The sequence below is a fragment of the Juglans microcarpa x Juglans regia genome, chromosome 3D (genome assembly GCF_004785595.1).
Source record: "Juglans microcarpa x Juglans regia isolate MS1-56 chromosome 3D, Jm3101_v1.0, whole genome shotgun sequence".
Classification (NCBI taxonomy): domain Eukaryota; kingdom Viridiplantae; phylum Streptophyta; class Magnoliopsida; order Fagales; family Juglandaceae; genus Juglans; species Juglans microcarpa x Juglans regia.
The window spans coordinates 7,649,406-7,668,106 of NC_054598.1; the positions used below are offsets into that span (position 1 = coordinate 7,649,406).

At 37.9% G+C, this 18,701-nt stretch overlaps 4 protein-coding genes across 5 annotated transcripts; 1 reads left to right on the plus strand and 3 right to left on the minus strand.

The window, feature by feature from the left end:
• The first annotated feature begins 472 nt into the window (after window positions 1–472).
• LOC121256070 (pentatricopeptide repeat-containing protein At2g01510, mitochondrial-like) lies at window positions 473–2,753 on the plus strand. The gene has a single exon (XM_041156689.1). The coding sequence runs from the start codon at window positions 729–731 to the stop codon at window positions 2,727–2,729; it is 2,001 nt and encodes a 666-aa protein (XP_041012623.1). The 5' UTR covers window positions 473–728; the 3' UTR covers window positions 2,730–2,753.
• A 683-nt stretch (window positions 2,754–3,436) lies between these two features.
• On the minus strand, window positions 3,437–6,645 carry LOC121256072 (calnexin homolog). Its single transcript, XM_041156693.1, is given in 7 exon segments — window positions 3,437–3,926; window positions 4,003–4,119; window positions 4,224–4,295; window positions 4,388–5,166; window positions 5,169–5,516; window positions 6,155–6,224; window positions 6,339–6,645. Coding segments are annotated over 7 exon segments (1,647 nt in total). The 5' UTR covers window positions 6,450–6,645; the 3' UTR covers window positions 3,437–3,776.
• Window positions 6,646–7,448: 803 nt separating this feature from the next.
• On the minus strand, window positions 7,449–10,844 carry LOC121256073 (calnexin homolog). The gene is made up of 6 exons (XM_041156694.1): window positions 10,546–10,844; window positions 10,366–10,435; window positions 8,271–9,400; window positions 8,105–8,176; window positions 7,861–7,977; window positions 7,449–7,778 (listed from the first exon to the last, which is right to left on the minus strand). The coding sequence occupies exons 1-6, from the start codon at window positions 10,657–10,659 to the stop codon at window positions 7,629–7,631; spliced, it is 1,653 nt and encodes a 550-aa protein (XP_041012628.1). The 5' UTR covers window positions 10,660–10,844; the 3' UTR covers window positions 7,449–7,628.
• A 3,663-nt stretch (window positions 10,845–14,507) lies between these two features.
• LOC121256071 (calnexin homolog) lies at window positions 14,508–18,011 on the minus strand. 2 transcript variants are annotated; one of them, XM_041156690.1, is made up of 7 exons: window positions 17,896–18,011; window positions 17,633–17,764; window positions 17,438–17,507; window positions 15,450–16,579; window positions 15,286–15,357; window positions 15,064–15,180; window positions 14,508–14,982 (listed from the first exon to the last, which is right to left on the minus strand). In XM_041156690.1, exons 2-7 carry the CDS (start codon window positions 17,744–17,746, stop codon window positions 14,818–14,820), a joined length of 1,668 nt encoding a protein of 555 aa, XP_041012624.1. In that variant the 5' UTR covers window positions 17,747–17,764; window positions 17,896–18,011; the 3' UTR covers window positions 14,508–14,817. The 2 variants fall into 2 exon arrangements, with proteins under 2 accessions (XP_041012624.1, XP_041012626.1); XM_041156692.1 differs by having other exon boundaries at window positions 17,633–17,972.
• Window positions 18,012–18,701: the final 690 nt, after the last annotated feature.

Below are 18,701 nucleotides of genomic sequence, written 5' to 3' on the forward strand. Positions count from 1 at the left end.
AAAGAAAAATAAACTAATTTTTTGTGTTGAAGGAGGATCTACAGCAATAGAATGACCACCCTCAAATTACGAAGCTTTCTATATAAAAATGTATGCGTTAATAAAAATGCAAAAGGAAAACTAAAACGGAAAGTTATATACATATAATTTTTTTCACAATTTTTATGCAGTTATGTTTTAATTGAGAGACATTTCTATCAAATAATTTATAAAATTAACATGATTTACTATCGAATAATTCTACTTAACATCTTTTATTTTTTTTTTCATAATAAATATGTGATGTATGAATTACGAGTAATAACTCAATGAACAATTCTACGCATCAGCATGTAGCCGCACACCACACAATTTTTTTTTTTTTTACCGTTTACTGTATACTATGGACTGATACAAATAATTTTCCTAACTCAATTACTCCTGTAAGAATAAAATAAAATAAAATTTTAAAATACGTAAAAGTTTTTGGCGTGGGATGACGAGTCCAAAGCAAAAGATTGGTTGGCATTGCCAGCCATAGATGCTGCTGCTGTGTCGAAAGCTTTTGTCATTTTCTTTAATCGTTTGCACGCTCGAAATCGAAACGGCGATTCGGGAGTGTTAACTGCGTGTAATGCCATCAATATGCTATTCATGTGCCCACGCCTTTCTCTAATGTCCTCCTCCGCCTTCATCTTCAGATAAGCAACGAAAAGTCAAAACAATATCACACACACCGAGAGCTGAAAATGTACGTCTTTCCGTCCGCACACACCCAGTTTCAGCGTTGTTATTTCATGTACCAGAAGCACCCACTCAACGTTACCCAATGCCAGCATTCCCGTAATATTTGTAACAACCCCAAAGTGGCCGATGAATTTCCGTTGGACCACCGGGTGTTCGATGAAATGCCTGTTTCAGACAAAGACACGTTTACTTGGAACAGTATTATCCAAACTCACCTTGCTAGTGGAGATCTCGACCTTGTTATTTCAACATACCGACAAATGCTGCTTCGGGGTACTGTTCGTCCTGACAGGCGCACTCTCCCTCGTGTCTTGACTGCTTCTCGCCGTCGTGGTGATATATTTATCGGCAAACAGCTTCATGGGCACGCTTTCAAGCTTGGGTTCTCTTCCGACCACTATGTGGTCAGTGCTTTGATCCAAATGTATGGCTTTCTTGATAGCGTTGATACTGCCAGGTGGCTTTTTGACAAGTCCCCACATAGGAATTCTGTTTCTTGGACTGTACTAGCCAGGTTGTACATCATGGAAAACAAACCTGGTTTGGCGATTGATATGTTTAATCAAATGGTTGAGTCAGGGGCTGAGATAGATTCAGTGGCATTGGCAACCGCAGTTGGTGCCTGTGGCATGTTACAATCGCTGCAACAAGGCAGGAAGCTCCACCAGATTGCTAGGAATTGTGGATTTGAGTTTAATATGGTGGTCAGCAATGCCCTCTTGAAAATGTATATCGATTGTGGAAGTCTGAAAGCTGCTCAGGAAATTTTTGATCAAATGCCATCAAAAGATGTCATTTCATGGACAGCAATTATTAATGGGTGTGTAAAGAAGGGAGGATTCAATGACGGTCTTAAGTTGTTTCAGCAGATGATTATGGATGGTTTTAAACCTGATCCTTTCACATTTTCTAGCATTCTTCCAGCCTGTGCAAGGATGACTGCACACAAGCATGGCAGAGAAATTCATGGCTACCTGCTTAGAAACGGTATTGACTTGAATCTCGTGGTCCAGAATGCTGTTATGGATATGTATGTGAAATCAGGATTCATTGAATATGCTTCAAGGATTTTCAGAGGGATGAAGTGTAAAGATGTGGTTTCATGGACTGTGATGATATTGGGATATAGTTTACATGGACAAGGGCAACGCGGAGTTCATTTGTTCCGCATGATAGAGACTAACTCGAGCACACAAACAGATGAAGTCACATATGCTGCCGTCCTCCATGCTTGTCGCACTGCATGCATGGTTGAACAAGGAAAGTTTTACTTCAGTTGCATTAAGGCTTCTAAAGCCAAAACCTCTTCTTTAATGGTTGCTCTTCTAGCTCGTGCCGGACTCTTTGATGAGGCAAGGGTCTTTATTGAGGAACATAAGCTTGAAAGGCATGCCGAAGTGCTGAGAGCACTGCTAGATGGATTGAGAAATCACCAACAACCAGTACCGGGTAAACGTGTCATCGAGCAACTCTGCGAGTTGGAACCTCTTAATGCAGACAACTATGTGTTGCTCTCTAACTGGTATGCTAACAGCGCAAGATGGGACATGGTTGATAAGTTGAGGCAAACAATAAGAGACATGGGTTTGAAGCCGAAGAAAGCTTATAGTTGGATAGAGTTCCAAAATAAAGTTCACGCCTTTGGGACGGGGGATGTATCCCACCCAAGATCAGAGAGAATATTTTCGGAATTACAGCGTTTAGTAAAGAAAATGGAAGATGAAGGATATCAACCTAATCCAGATTTTAGCTTCCATGATGTGGAGGAAGAACGGGAGTGCATTCAAATTGGGCATAGTGAAATGTTGGCAGTATCTTTTGGGCTCATCAGCACACAACCCGGTATAACAATTCGTGTAAGTAAAAACCTCCGTGTGTGTCGCAATTGCCATGATTCTGCAAAGATGATATCCAAGATAGTAGGACGAGAAATCATACTCAAGGACCCAAATTGTTTCCACCATTTTAGGGAAGGATTTTGTTCGTGTGGAGATTTTTGGTGACATGTTATATATATATATATATATATTCATCTGATGTTTGGTGATTCAGCTACTCAGATCTTGATTAGGTAGTTTGGATCAAGGAATTTGCACAGATCGTTGAGACATCCATGGAATTGCATTATATGAATTCCAACTAATATTAATTGCAACTCGATGTTGAGGCAAAGCCAGGAGAAGAGGAGCTCTATGAGGTTGACCATGCTGCCTCCACAAGGGTAACTAGAGAAGATACAACAGGCATCAGTGTCATACGGGAAAGACAGCTCTGGTCTGGCCTAATAGATTAAAATAATAACAAAAATAATAAATAATAAAAAGTTTCTGATGTTGAGAATTAGGTACTTAAGAGCCTGATTTTACCAGATGACATGAATCGATCCGTCGCTGCAATAGGTTAGTTCCCTTCAACCCCACTGCGGGGCAGTGGCCTCTGAAGTCTGAACTCTCCTTGAAGAACTCCATGGACATCTTTTTTCCAAGAGCCTAGGCCCTAGAGGCATCTTTGAATTACAGAATTTGGTTTACTCACGTGTAAAAAAATTTCCTCCGATTTTGTTGACAAACTTGAATAAAACGCCTCTAATGCAACAGATTGACAATGAACAAAAAAGGACAAGAATGTCGGTTTCTACTCTCGAAAAGCACGCACAGATCAGTTATATTCAGCATTCTTAATGAAAAACAGGAGCTAATGCCAGGGGAACGATAACACCAAATGGCAATTGACTGAAGAAAAATACAGAAAAAGAAGTCACAGCAAACAACAGGAACAACAAACAAAGTACTGGAGTTTAACCATCTATATCGACGTGAGTGCTCTAAACGAACAAGAAAAGAAAATCAGAAAATATCCAGTCACACAACTTCCATGTCCTCAATTTGGGAATTAATGAAACGAAATGGACAGGAACAACAATAAAACTACTAGAGTTTAACCCATCTATAACGATGCAAGTGCTCTAAAACTAAAAAAAATTCAATCACTCAGCCCATGACCTCAAAATTGTAGATGTAACAACCCAAGGCAATTCTTAAATGCCTAGTTCACTGATCCCGTCTGGTACCAGTCCTCTTACGAGGTGGAGCAGCAGCAGCAGCATCTTCCTTCTCATCCTCATTTTCCTTCTCTCCATGGCTTTCTTGATTGTCGGAAGTCTCTGCAGATGCATCAATGTTTGTTTCACTGGCTTTGACCTGCAAGGCAAAAAGAATACCCATATAAATACCTATTCAGAGAGATGCAAGTAGGATGTAATGCATAATCACGTACCACTGGCTTTTTGCCGCCAAAGAGGATTCTGAACAGAACTGTCAAAATAACAATCACAACTGAAACAATAACACCGATGGTTATATTGGGTTGCTTTTCTCCCTTTTCAATAAGATCCTGCCAAAAATAAACATATAACCCCCATTAAAGAAACTCCCAAGGAAAGCAAAGACAAGCTATTAGATGACATTGTACAAACGATGACAACTTCCTTAACTTACAATGATCTTGGGTTTGTATGCATCCAAGAAAGGAATGTCCCCAATCTTGTAAAGAAGGTCAAAAACCATTTTCTGCAAGTAATGATCCGAGAAATTTGTCAAGGCATGAAAATCAATAAATCATCAAAATGCAAAGTCAAACATAGAGGAGAATAGGAAAATACCTGGAAGTCAGAGAGGCCATCCGAAAGACCGGCAGCTGCTTCTTCAGCCTTTTGTTTCTCTTTCTCATCTTCAAACTTTGGCTTCCATGCTGTTAGCCTGTATGATTCTGCAGCCTTCTCATCACCCGCAATGAGAATATTGTCAAACAAAATGCCATCCTGCATTGTCCAGATCTCAATGCCAATGGCAGCAATGGGCTCAAAATCAGGTTTCTCGAGCTCAAAGTAATCTGGGTTTGGGATTTCTTGAGGTTTCCATATGCCCTTATAATTAGGGTTGTCAATTAGAGGAGCATGCCATTTCCCTTTATAAGCTGGATTCCTCTTCATTGGCCTCTTCCACACACCACACCCAGGTGCAACCTCACACTTTGGGTTATCAATTTTTGGCGTCTCCCATTCACCATCTTCCTCGTCGTCCCAATCTTCTGGCTTTGCAGCATCAGGATCGTCAATCTCCTCTGGCTCATCATCCAGCCATCCTTCGGGCTTCACAGCCTCCTCATCTTCGATTTCCATGGGTGCATCTTCATCCCAATCATCTGGCTTCACTGCTTCTGGATCTGGAATTTTAGCCCGCTCATCCCAGTCCTCCGGCTTCTTATCATCTGGGTCAGGAATTGTCTTGGCCGGAACTAGTGGCGGCTCAAAATCATCACCAGAGAGGAAATTTGCCTTCTTCTTCTCCTCCCCATCTATTAATATACTAACTTCATTATCTGGTCTCAATATAGCACTGTAGACATGGGACAGTTTGTCTGAGGGCACAGAAGGGGGTACTTTAGATGGTGCTCGACATAATCCCCACTCTTGGGGTTCTTGTGCTTAAGGATGAAGTGCACCTTGTTTGTTGAGCCACATTTATCAGGTCCAAACATTATGGAGTATGGAGAGGAGTTATCGAACTCCTTGGGTTGCCATCCTGCCTCTTGGGGTCGAAGGTACTTCAAGTACGCACCACCACATTCTAGCCCCTCTTGGAGCCGGACCTCAAACTGTAGGACGATGGTTCCATCTTTGAGACTCAAAACCTGGTCTAGCTCTTTTACTATTGCATACTTCCTTGCCTTTTCACTAACCAGAAGGCCATAATCATCATGTCCCTCACTTTTTGAATGCTTCCAGACACCTAAATTGAAAAGTATATATTCATAATAAATCACAATTTGCAGAGTTGATTAATAAAACCATAACAACCATCAGGAGGGATGCGCAACATATATTTTTGTGTCTTTGTTTTGGGTGGGTGGGGGGGCGGTTGGCGTTATTGTTATGTTCAGACAATCGAGTATGATATAACATCAAATATCATAGGACACCATTTGCATTTACAGGTTACACCCACCACCATCAATAAAACCGCGACAATCATCAAGATGGATCCAGAAGAAAATATCGGGGCTCTCAACAAGAAGAATCAACAGTCAAACTGATCCCATAGCGAGCAATATCAATAACTGAAACTTTTACAGACAAAGGCCACCAAAGGGAACTCAAAAGCGAAAACATATAACAAAAGCACAAAACTTTAACCATTCAAGAAAGCAGGAAAAAGAGTTGGGAATATTAATCACAACATAATGCAGAATGCAATGATTCGAGATGAAAACAAAGCGAAAAGCAAGGTAGACTAACGATCGAAGTATTTTGCTTTGTGGTGGCACCGATACCCACGAAATACCACCTCAATTAACAGATTTAAATGATGAAAAAGGAAGAAAGGATCTACTTTAGAAAGAAACAAACAGTAAAAGGAGGGGTGGGCACCTTCATAGTCATCCTTCTGAGACACAACCCAGCGGCCCTCGAATGATTCGTCGAATGGCTCGTAGTAGATCTGTTCATTACCAAATACTCTGTTATTGTTCAATTCAAAGCTAAATCAAAGAGAAGAAGAGATCTGAAAACTGTTCTAGAGGAGGAGGAGAGGGTAATGCAACAAAAAGGTTACCACATCGGAAGCAGAAGCGCAGATCTGAAAGGCGAAGGAAGCAATCAGTAACACCGCTACGCACCGCTCAACAGCAGGTAACAGAGGGATTTTCCTCCTCAAATCCATCATAATAAGAAACCGTAACCCTAAACCAAATCCCAGAAAAACAAAAAAGGCCTTATGCGTAGTCGAGATGGCGGCGACTTGAGTGGCTTTTAACGAAGTCTCTCGACTGCCTTTTGCCCCTTCGGCGGATGGAAATTACAGAGTTTGTTCCGCTCTGAACTGTTGAAATAGGTATTTTCTAGAGACAAAATTCTGCGGTAGGATTTGGATCGAGTTCCATCTTAATGATACCCGTTAAATGAGTGACGTGTTTGAACCCCCATTTATTACTAAGCTTGCGGTAGTGAAGTATTTTTAGATATTTTGTAAAAATAAAAAATAATAATAAATTATTAAATAATAGTGAATAATAATAAAAAGTAAATAAATAATAATAATAAAATATTAAATAGTAATGAAGTATTCATAATCCAAATTAGGCTAAATCATTCTCTTTTAATATAAAAAACAAATCCCTATTCCTTTAAAAAAAAAAAAATCTTTATTGATCTAACATCATAAATTCTCTTATTATTAAAAAAAAAAATCATAAATTCTCTTAAAAAGTTTGAAATGAGAATTTAATAGGGTTATTTTGGAGTAATTTCCTTCCCAAATTTCTTCCTTTCTTGCAAAAAAAAATGGGGATCTGAGAAAAGAATGATGACCCTTGTTTGGATTTATGGATCATGATTCATAACACCACATAATGGACACCACCCCCCCCCCCCCCCCCCCCCCCCCCCCAAAAAAAATGCCTTTCCGCAAAACTGATCACAACCATCGACAGAACCAATATGGACATCAAAGCGTGGCTGGTTCGCAACATATTTTACTATTATGATAGCTCATACAGGAGTTAATACCCAAACACATCACATGGTTGAAATTCAACTTAAAAAATAAGGAGGATTTGGAGAGAGGAGCATATGTTTTTTCTTTGGGGGGGGGGGGGGGGGGGGGGGTGTTGTTGGTTGTGTTAATGGAACCTGTTTTTCGGATAAAAAAAAAAAAAAGGGCAAATTAACCAACAGAAACAACAATCAAAACGACTAGAGTTTAACCCGTCTACGATGCAAGTGCTCTAACAGAACAAGAAATGAGAATTCAGGAAATATCACTTGAGGAATATCCAGTCCCTCAGTTCCCATGTCCTCAAAAATTGTAGATGTAACAACCGATGGCAATGCTTATGTGCCTAGTTCACTGATCCCGTCTGGTACCAGACCTCCTACGAGCAGGAGCAGCAGCGGCATCATCATCCTTCTCATCCTCATGCTCCTTCTCCTCACTGCTTTCTTGATTGCTGGAAGTCCCCGCAGATGCATTTGTGTTTGTTTCACTGGCATTGACCTGCAAGTTAAAGGGAAACAGAAAACCCATATAAATACCTATTCAGAGAGTTGCTAGTGTGACGTAATGCATAATAACGTACCGCTGGCTTCTTGCCGCCAAAAAGGATTCTGAAGAAAACTGTCAAAATAACCACCACAATTGAAACAATAATACCGATGGTTATATTGGGTTGCTTTTCTCCCTTTTCAATGAGATCCTGCCAGAAAAATAAAAGAAAAAAAGAAGCACCGAATACCCGTTAGAGAACCTCCCAGAATCCCAAGCTAAGCTAAGACAAGCTATTAGATGACATTGTATAAAGGATGATAACTTCCTTAGCTTACAATGATCTTGGGTTTGTATGCATCCAAGAAAGGAATGTCCCCTATCTTGTAAAGAAGGTCAAAAACCATTTTCTGCTAGTCATGATCCGAGAAATTTGTCAAGTCATGAAATATAAAAAAATCGTCAAAATGCAAACTCAAACATATAGGAGAAATAGGAGTATACATGGAAGTCAGAGAGGCCATCCGAAAGACCGTCAGCTGCTTCCTCAGCCTTCTGTTTCTCTTTCTCATCTTCAAACTTTGGCTTCCATGCTGTTAGCCTGTATGATTCTGCAGCCTTCTCATCACCCGCAATGAGAATATTGTCAAACAAAATGCCATCCTGCATTGTCCAGATCTCAATGCCAATGGCAGCAATGGGCTCAAAATCAGGTTTCTCGAGCTCAAAGTAATCTGGGTTTGGGATTTCTTGAGGTTTCCATATGCCCTTATAATTAGGGTTGTCAATTAGAGGAGCATGCCATTTCCCTTTATAAGCTGGATTCCTCTTCATTGGCCTCTTCCACACACCACACCCAGGTGCAACCTCACACTTTGGGTTATCAATTTTTGGCGTCTCCCATTCACCATCTTCCTCATCGTCCCAATCTTCTGGCTTTGCAGCATCAGGATCGTCAATCTCCTCTGGCTCATCATCCAGCCATCCTTCGGGCTTCACAGCCTCCTCATCTTCGATTTCCATGGGTGCATCCTCATCCCAATCATCTGGCTTCACTGCTTCTGGATCTGGAATTTTAGCCCGCTCATCCCAGTCCTCCGGTTTCTTATCATCTGGGTCTGGAATTGTCTTGGCCGGAATTAGAGGCGGCTCAAAATCATCACTAGAGAGGAAATTTGCCTTCTTCTTCTCCTCCCCATCTATTAGAATGCTAACTTCATTATCCGGTCTCAATATTGCACTGTAGACATGGGACAGTTTGTCTGAAGGCACAGAAGGGGGATACTTTAGATGGTGCTCGGCATAATCCCCACTCTTGGGATTCTTGTGCTTAAGGATGAAGTGCACCTTGTTTGTTGAGCCACATTTGTCAGGTCCAAACATTATGGAGTATGGAGAGGAGTTATCGAATTCCTTGGGTTGCCATCCTGCCTCTTGGGGTTGAAGGTACTTCAAGTACGCACCACCACATTCTAGCCCCTCTTGGAGCCGGACCTCAAACTGTAGGACAGCAGTTCCATCTTTGAGACTCAAAACCTGGTCTAGCTCTTTTACTATTGCATACTTCCTTGCCTTCTCGCTAACCAGAAGGCCGTAATCATCATGTCCCTCACTTTTTGAATGCTTCCAGACACCTAGATCAAAAGGTGTATATTCATAATATTTTTTTATTGGTGAAAATTGTATATTCATAATGAAGTCACAATTTGCAACCGAATTGATTCATAAAACCACTACAACCATCAAGAGATATGTACAACAAATATTTTTATGTCTTTTTTGTTTGGGGGGGGGGGGGGGGGGGGGGGCGCTGTGGCATGATTGTTATGTTTCAAAGAATTAACTACGATATCGCCAAATATGCATGCATGCAACACCATTTGCATTTACATATAAAACCACGACAAGCATCAAGAGGGATGCAGAAAAAAATATCAGGGGCTCTCAACAAGAATCATCAGCAATCAAACCGATCCTCTAGCGAACAATATAGAAGATGGTCCCAATATGTCTATGGTGGTGTATTTGGAGGGAGTGGTATGAAAGAAGCCTTGAAAATTGAGAATGGATGAGCTTAGAAATTTCCTTTTTCAATACTTTACTTCATTGGTCAATTGTGCTTGATTTCAAAGGCACGAATTTTCATGAATTCCTTGTATCACTAAACTAGCACGCATAATGCTCTAGTATATGTCCCATATAATTGGGCTCTTGCCTATTCTTATGATCGATAAAATTTTGTTTACCGATAAAAAAAGAAGCAATATCTATAACTGAGACTACCACAGCCACAGGCCACACAAAGGAACTCAAAACAAAAACACATAACAAAAGCACAAAACTTTAAACATTCGAGAAAACAGGAAAAAGAAGTTGCGTATATTAATCACAACATAGCAGATGCAAGGATTCAAGAAGAAAACAAAACGAAAAGCAATGTTGAGAGTAACGATCGAAGTATTTTGCTTTGTGGTTTGGCACCGATACCCACGAAATGTCACCTCAATTAATAGATTAAGACGATGAAGACAGAAAATTTTAAAAGGAAAAAGGATCTAATTTAGGAAGAGATAGAAACAGTAAACGGAGGGGTGGGCACCTTTATAGTCATCCTTCTGAGAAGCAACCCAGCGGCCCTCGAATGATTCGTCGAATGGCTCGTAATAGATCTGTTCATTACCAAATACTCAATTATTGTTCAATTCAAAGCTAAATTAAAGAGTAGAAGAGATCTCAAACTGTTGTAGAGTAGGGGAGGGTTATGTAATGAAAAAGGTACCACATCGGAAGCAGAAACGCAGATCTGAAAGGCGAAGGAAGTAATCAGCAACAACGCTACGCACTGCACAGCAGCAGGCAGATGAGGGATTTTCCGCCTCGATTCGATCATCATCAAAAACTGCAACCCTATTCCAAAACCCAAAAATTAAAAAAGACGTTATGCGGAAGTATTACTGCAGATTAGATTGAGAGTTTGGAAGGGGGTGACTTCTGCGTCTTCGATACGGCGGCGACTTGTGGCTTTTAACAAGTCTCTCGATGTCTTTGCCCCTTCGGTCGGTGGAAATGAAATGAGCTCTCTTGTTAGATTATTCAAAAGTTAAAAGAGATTGTTTATGAATGTAAAAAAATTACTTTTAATTATTCTATTTATATAAATCTTTATATTAGAATAGTTATTTTTTTATTATATAATAATAAAATAATATAAAATAAATTTAATTTTAATTATTTACATCAAATCTTTATATTAGATTATACATTTATTTATTATATAATAATTAATAATTTCAAAATATTTAATTTTTTTAATTATTAATTTATTTAATTTTATCATATTTTACTATTCTACTTATTATATATTAATTAATAATCATATTCTTATTAAATTAATATATTACTAACTCAACTTAATATATCAATTGTGATAAAATATGTGATAGAAAAAAAGTGAGAGAGAAATAATTAATAAAATATGTATTTGATGTATGTACAGTAACCTTTAAATTTGATAAAACTTTTAAAAGTCATTGTAGCTAAATTCTAAATATTTGGAATTTGGCTAATCCAATGTGAGCATATTTTACTCTCTAATTACTAAATATTCATTAGATTTAACTTTTAATCAATCCAATGAAAGTGTTCTGGAGAAGGGTGGGGTTATTTTAGACATTATACAATTTGTTCCTTTTTTTTTTTAACGCAAATAAATTCAATTTGGTCTAATTTTAAACTGAGTTTAATATCCAAATACTCAACTCTCAAATCATTAAATTCATCTAAACTCAAAACATCTTTATATGTGGGATCCATAATATTTTTCAACTCAATACCTCTTTAGACGTGAGATCCACAATTTTTTTTCAATTTGTCATAAATATATATAAATTCATCTTAACATCTAAACATATCTAAATCCATCTTAGATGAGTCTTACAAAACTCACTCCACTATCTCAACTCATTATTATTCATAAAGAATTCAACTCATTTCAACTCAACTCAAACAAAACCTAAAGTAAAAAAAAAAAAAAAAAAAAAAAAAGTTATGGCTCTAAGAATATTTCAAAATATCTTTTAATAGTTATAAAATAGTCCGTAAATAATAATAAAATGATTTACATTAATATATTTTATTAAATTTTAAAAAATAAGAAAAAAATAATAATTTATTTACAATTATTTTACAACTACGGTACATCTCTCAGTAAAATGAAGATGGAAAATATTGTAGGAGAATAGTCCGCTCAATCTTTGCTTTGAGTGAGTCAGCCCACGAGTTTATGGTTACATCTGGCGACCTGGTGTACCAATCGAATGCAGTCTCGAGGAGAGCGGAATCCCTTGTAGAAATGTTTTAGCCAAGTAGCTGCTAAGAAAGCAATCAGTTCGCTTTTCGACTAGAATCGAAGCAGCGGATAAATTATCCGTTGTTGATCCAAACCCCTCCTCTTTGTTATCATCTCATTTCTCGTCTGATGGTCTTCAAGATTGACTGAACTGAATATGATACCTCTTCCTTGGTCGAATTCAAGGATTCCAATCAGCTCAAGGGCTAGAATCAATTCAACACTACAGTTCATGCAAGGCCAAATCTTCAATGAGGGCCATCTCTTGCGAGCGCCTCAATCTCAAGATCGATTAAATGGGCAGTTTCTTATCAGAAAATAATATTGGGACTATTTTTAATGGAGCAGGATGATTGTATTGGTTGATTCAAAATAAATTATAAAATAGTCGTAAAGAAATTATAAACGTATCATTATCCGAGAGAAAAAGTTAAACAAAAAATATTACAAAGTTAAATTGTTTAAATATAATTTTTTGTTTTGAAATTTGAAAAAAGCTATATTATTTTTTATTTTGTTTGAAAGTTTTGAAAAGTTGTAAACTTGTAATAACTAGATAATGATTAGATAAAAAATAAAAAAAATTTAAAATTAAAAGTATTTTTGTGTATGAGCAATGTTTAAAAATGAAATATCTAAAAATAATTGGTTACCCAAACTAGCCTTAAAGGTCATATATTCTTTTTGGGGATAATTTAATATTGGGTATTTAAAAAAAAATTAAAAGTTAATAATTTTGTGTAGATTTTGGATCCAAAGCCGCTTTGAAGTGGTTGGGCTATTATTTTGGCTTTAACAGCCTCCAATGAAAGATTACCACGTCAGCAACTCTACCTAAAGGATTTTGAAAATTATCACACCCAATAATTTCAAGTCCAAGAATTCTAAAATATTTTTATCGTTGAAGCCTCTCTACCGATTTCTATTTTTTCGTATGGGTCAGTAGATGATGTTTTGAAGTTCTCATTCCCACTGTCACTTTATGTTTTGAAGTTCCTATCATTCTGCAGTCTCTAGAAAGAACAGATTTTTCTTGTATCCACATTCCACAACAACTAAAGTAATACCTGAGTAGCACATTTAGACACTGGTGCTTGCTATTGAGTGCTTGCTTGTCAAAACCAAACCAAAGAGATTCAGGATACTAAGATTTGAGTAATGGAAACTTTCTTAAAAAAAAAAAAAATTAGAAATAGAATATTGCTTGTAAATCCATTTTGTATGGGTCTGATTTAGACATAGGAATATGGGTTTGGGTTTCTTTTGATTTTTCTTATTTTTCTTAGCAACCAAACAGAGTTACTAAAGTAAAATTAAAGAATGTTAATTTTCCAAATAGAGTTTTCCATTTTTCTCCCAACAACAAAACTAAATTACAAAAAGAAAAAGAAAAAAATAAATAAGTTTACAATGTCTGTCTTCCAAATCGCAAAGAATGTTAAAAATCAGTTTTTAAGTTTAAACTATTTTTTAAAAAGTAAATGTGAAAAAAAAAAAAGGAAAAGAAAAAGGTTGTCGTAGTCTCTTCCTGCATTGCCTCTCTGTCTTCTCTTTCTCAACACCCCCTCTCATTCCGAAAGCAAAACCAAACCTCTTTGTATCTAACAAAAATGAACACATCACATCTCCTATCTTCTAGCAACAGGGCAAGAGAGTTGGAGGATAGATGGCGATGGTTTTCTTGTTTATGTCTAAGAGTGAGGCGAGAGTTAGGTGAGGAGCTCTGGAGATCTGAGTGTGAGAGGGGGAGCGGGTTTTCCTGATGTGCAGTTATATTGTAGTTCCAATTTAAAAGGTACATGGCATTAATCTATTGAAAGACTATTTTTCAGTGGAGGCAGACGGACCGATTATAAGATTTTCTCTTTTGGATCCAATTCCATGATACTTGTACCCCTTAAACGAGCGACATGTTTGTGCAGTTTTCTTCCAATTTATCAAAATGTTCTGGGTTATTAATAAAAACAAAAAAAAAACAAAAAAACAAATTTATTTTTTCTAAAAAATTTGTACGTGCAGGTTTGTTCTCTTTTCTTTGGTGAGTAAATTTGCCCGGATTATTTATTAATATGGCCATAATAAGAAAATCGATTCAATAAACGCTTCATTACCAGCTGTCGGTAAGGTTTCAATACGTGCAGTGTAATGCAGATTATTATTTTAGATATCCACACTTGGTAGGGTGAAAAACAAATAGAAAGCCTCTGATGCATAAAGTACAACACAAAATGCCATTCCGCAACATCGATCACAACAGAGAGACAGAACCAAAATGGACAAGAATGTGAATGTCAAGAAGTACCAAACACGAACAATATGCACAAAACTGAAGTAACCAACATCAAGCCAGTCAAAGTGTGGCTAGTTCTGCATTTTGATAGCTCAAACAGGAGTAAATACCAACCACATGCTTAAGATTTCGCTTCCAAATAGGTGGGATGTTGGGAGGGGGGATTATTAACGCAACCAGATGGCAACAATTGACTTCGTGTTTTTTTTTTTTTTCTCCAGAAAAAAGGCAAATTAATCAACAGAAACAACAATCAAAACGACTAGAGTTTAACCAATCTAAAACGAAGTGCTCTAACACAACAATAAACAGAGAATTCAGGAAATTTCACTTGAAGAGAATCCAGTCACTCAGTTCCCATGTCCTCAAAATTGTGGATGTAAACAACAAACCGCAACTCTCATGTGCCGAGTTCACTGGTCCCGTCTGGTACCAGGCCTCCTGCGCGGAGGAGCAGCAGCAGCAGCATCATTCTCATTCTCATTCTCAACCTCATCCTCACGTTCCTTCTCCCCAATGCTTTCTTGATTGGTGGAAGTCCCTGCAGATGCATCTGTGCTTGTTTCACTGACATTGACCTGCAAGTTAAAGGGAAACATATAGCCATATAAATTCCCATTCAGAGAGATGCAAGTATGATGTAATGCATAATATCCTACCGCTGGCTTTCTGCCGCCAAAAAGGAGTCTGAAGAAGACTGTCAAAATAACCAACACAATTGAAACAATAATACCGATGGTTATATTGGGTTGCTTTTCTCCCTTCTCAATTAGATCCTGCCAGAAAAAAAGCATACAATCCCTGTTAGAGAACCTCGCAAACTAAGCTAAGACAAGTTATTAGATGACAATCTATAAACGATGACAACTTCCTTAACTTACAATGATCTTAGGTTTGTATGCATCCAATAAAGGAATGTCCCCTATCTTGTAAAGAAAGTCAAAAACCTTCTTCTGCAAGTAATGATACGAGAAATTCGTCAAGGCATGAAATTCAATAAATCATGGATATGCAAAGTCAAACATAGAGGAGAATAGGAAAATACCTGGAAGTCAGAGAGGCCATCCGAAAGACCGGCAGCTGCTTCTTCAGCCTTTTGTTTCTCTTTCTCATCTTCAAACTTTGGCTTCCATGCTGTTAGCCTGTATGATTCTGCAGACTTCTCATCACCCGCAATGAGAATATTGTCAAACAAAATGCCATCCTGCATTGTCCAGATCTCAATGCCAATGGCAGAAATGGGCTCAAAATCAGGTTTCTCGAGCTCAAAGTAATCTGGGTTTGGGATTTCTTGAGGTTTCCATATGCCCTTATAATTAGGGTTGTCAATTAGAGGAGCATGCCATTTCCCTTTATAAGCTGGATTCCTCTTCATTGGCCTCTTCCACACACCACACCCAGGTGCAACCTCACACTTTGGGTTATCAATTTTTGGCCTCTCCCATTCACCATCTTCCTCGTCGTCCCAATCTTCTGGCTTTGCAGCATCAGGATCGTCGATCTCCTCTGGCTCATCGTCCAGCCATCCTTCGGGCTTCACAGCCTCCTCATCTTCGATTTCCATGGGTGCATCCTCATCCCAATCATCTGGCTTCACTGCTTCTGGATCTGGAATTTTAGCCCGCTCATCCCAGTCCTCCGGTTTCTTATCATCTGGATCAGGAATTGTCTTGGCCGGAATTAGTGGCGGCTCAAAATCATCACCAGAGAGGAAATTTCCCTTCTTCTTCTCCTCCCCATCTATTAAAATACTAACTTCATTATCCGGTCTCAATATTGCACTGTAGACGTGGGACAGTTTGTCTGAGGGCACAGAAGGAGGGTACTTTAGATGGTGCTCGACATAATCCCCACTCTTGGGGTTCTTGTGCTTAAGGATGAAGTGCACCTTGTTTGTTGAACCACATTTGTCAGGTCCAAACATTATGGAGTATGGAGAGGAGCTATCGAATTCCTTGGGTTGCCATCCTGCCTCTTGGGGTCGAAGGTACTTCAAGTACGCACCACCACATTCTAGCCCATCCTGGAGCCGGACCTCAAACTGTAGGACAATGGTTCCGTCTTTGAGACTCAAAGCCTGATCTAGCTCTTTTACTATTGCATACTTCCTTGCCTTTTCACTAACCAGAAGGCCGTGATCATCATGTCCTTCACTTTTTGAATGTTTCCAGACACCTAAATCCAAACGAGTACATTCATTAAAAAAAAATTGCAAATAAATAAAATCACAACCATCAAGAGGGATGCACAACAGATATTTTTATTTTGTGGGGAGGGTAGGGTCCTCGTTATGTTTCTGACAATGGCTATGAATAATAACATAAGGGATCGTCACCGCTCCAGCTCCTGCTGAGAGCTCCCGTTAGTTATGGGATTTTTTTTTTTTTTTTTTTTTTGCTTTTTCATACATGTATTTTTTAATACTTTTAAATATTTTTAAAAAAATAAAAAAATCACAATATTATTAAAAAACACTTCCTTAATCACTATGTAAAAATAAATAAATAAAAAATCACAGCGATAGAATGGAGTGGTGAGAGTAGTATTATCCTAACATCAGAAGAGGATACATTTACAGCATTAATAAAACCACGACAACCATCAAGAGGTGCAGAAGAAGATATTGGGGGTTCCTACAAGCGCGCATAATTTACTCAACAAAAAAGGAAAATAAGCAGGCAAACTGATGCTCTAGCGAACAATATCTATAATTGAAAGTTCGACAGTCACAGTATAGCCAGGGAACTCAAAAGCAGAAACCCATAACAAAAGAACAAAATTTTAAATATTCAGGAAAACAGGAAAATAATTTTCTTTGTTAGTCACATCACACTGCAGAATGCAAGGATTCGACAAGAAAACAAAACGAAAATCAATGGTAGACTAACGATCGAAGTATTTTACTTTGTGGTGGTAGCAATATCCAAGAAATAATTCCTTAATTAATGGATCCTAACTATGAAAAAAGAAAATTTTAAAAGGAAAGAAGGATCTTATTAGATAAAGACAAGCGGTAAAAGGTGGGGCGGGCACCTTTATAGTCATCCTTCTGAGAAACAACCCACCGGCCCTCGAACGATTCGTCAAATGGCTCGTAATAGATCTGTTGAATACCAAACACTTCACTATTATTCATTCAAAGACAAGGTAAAGAGAAGAAGAGATCTCAAAACTGTTCTAGAGTAGGGGAGGGTAATTTAATAAAAAAAGAAAAGAAAAGAAGGTTACCACATCGGAAGCAGAAGCGCAGATCTGAAAGGTGAAGGAAGCAACCAGCAACAGCGCTATGCACTGCTCAACAGCTGGTAGCTGAGGGATTCTCCACCTCAATTCCATCATCATAAAACCCTAAACCTAATCCTAAACCGAAAAATCAAGAAGCCTCAACTTAATTAAAGTAAGAAAAAACGAAGGGAAAGAAAAAGAAAAAGGAAGATGGAAAAATTCAGAAGGGATGCGTAGATATATAGAAGGTGTTAGTTAATACTGGCCTGCGTTGATTCTTCTGCGTTTTCGAGACGGGGATGACTTTGACTCGATCGCCTTGCCCGACCCTTCAATTTAAAGTGCCCACTCCAGTTTGGCAATTCACTCCGGTTTGGGACATTTTAGACATTATCTGCCTTTAACACAGAAACTCGTCGTTTTGTTTCTCGTAAATGCCATGTTTTTTGTTCTGTTTTTTGCACGGTTGTCGAGTGATGATATCATACTTTAATAATTCAATTTCAACTTATTAGATTTTTGAAATTTTTAAAAATTTTCTTTAATCATAAAAAATTAAAGATTAATACCATTAATTTATTCAAGAATATATCTTCTATGTATAAAAACGTGAATCCAAAATGCAATAGTATTTTTTTGTCCTACTTTTTCTGACAATTTTATCCCTCATGCTTTGTTTGATTTTAATTCTGTTCTATGCTGCATTTGAATGTCGAGCTGAGTTAAATTAATCTGATTTTTTTATGAATAATAGCGAGTTGAAATGATTGAATGAGTTTTATGAGATCCATATAAGATGAATTTAAAATGTATTTAATTGTTAGGATAAGTTTAAATATATGTATGAGAATTTGTGAAGTTGGTGGGACCCAATTAAATATTATAGTTAAGGTGCATAGGATGGACTTATGATCAGGAAAGAAGGATCTTATTAGACCCAATTAACACGTCCTATAGTAATGAGTTCAACAAATTCATGAAGTGAGCTGAGTCAAGTTGGGGTGTTTGGATGATTGAAAGAGTTTAAAGTGGAGGATACCGAATTAGGTTTGGGAACCAAATGAGGCCTTAA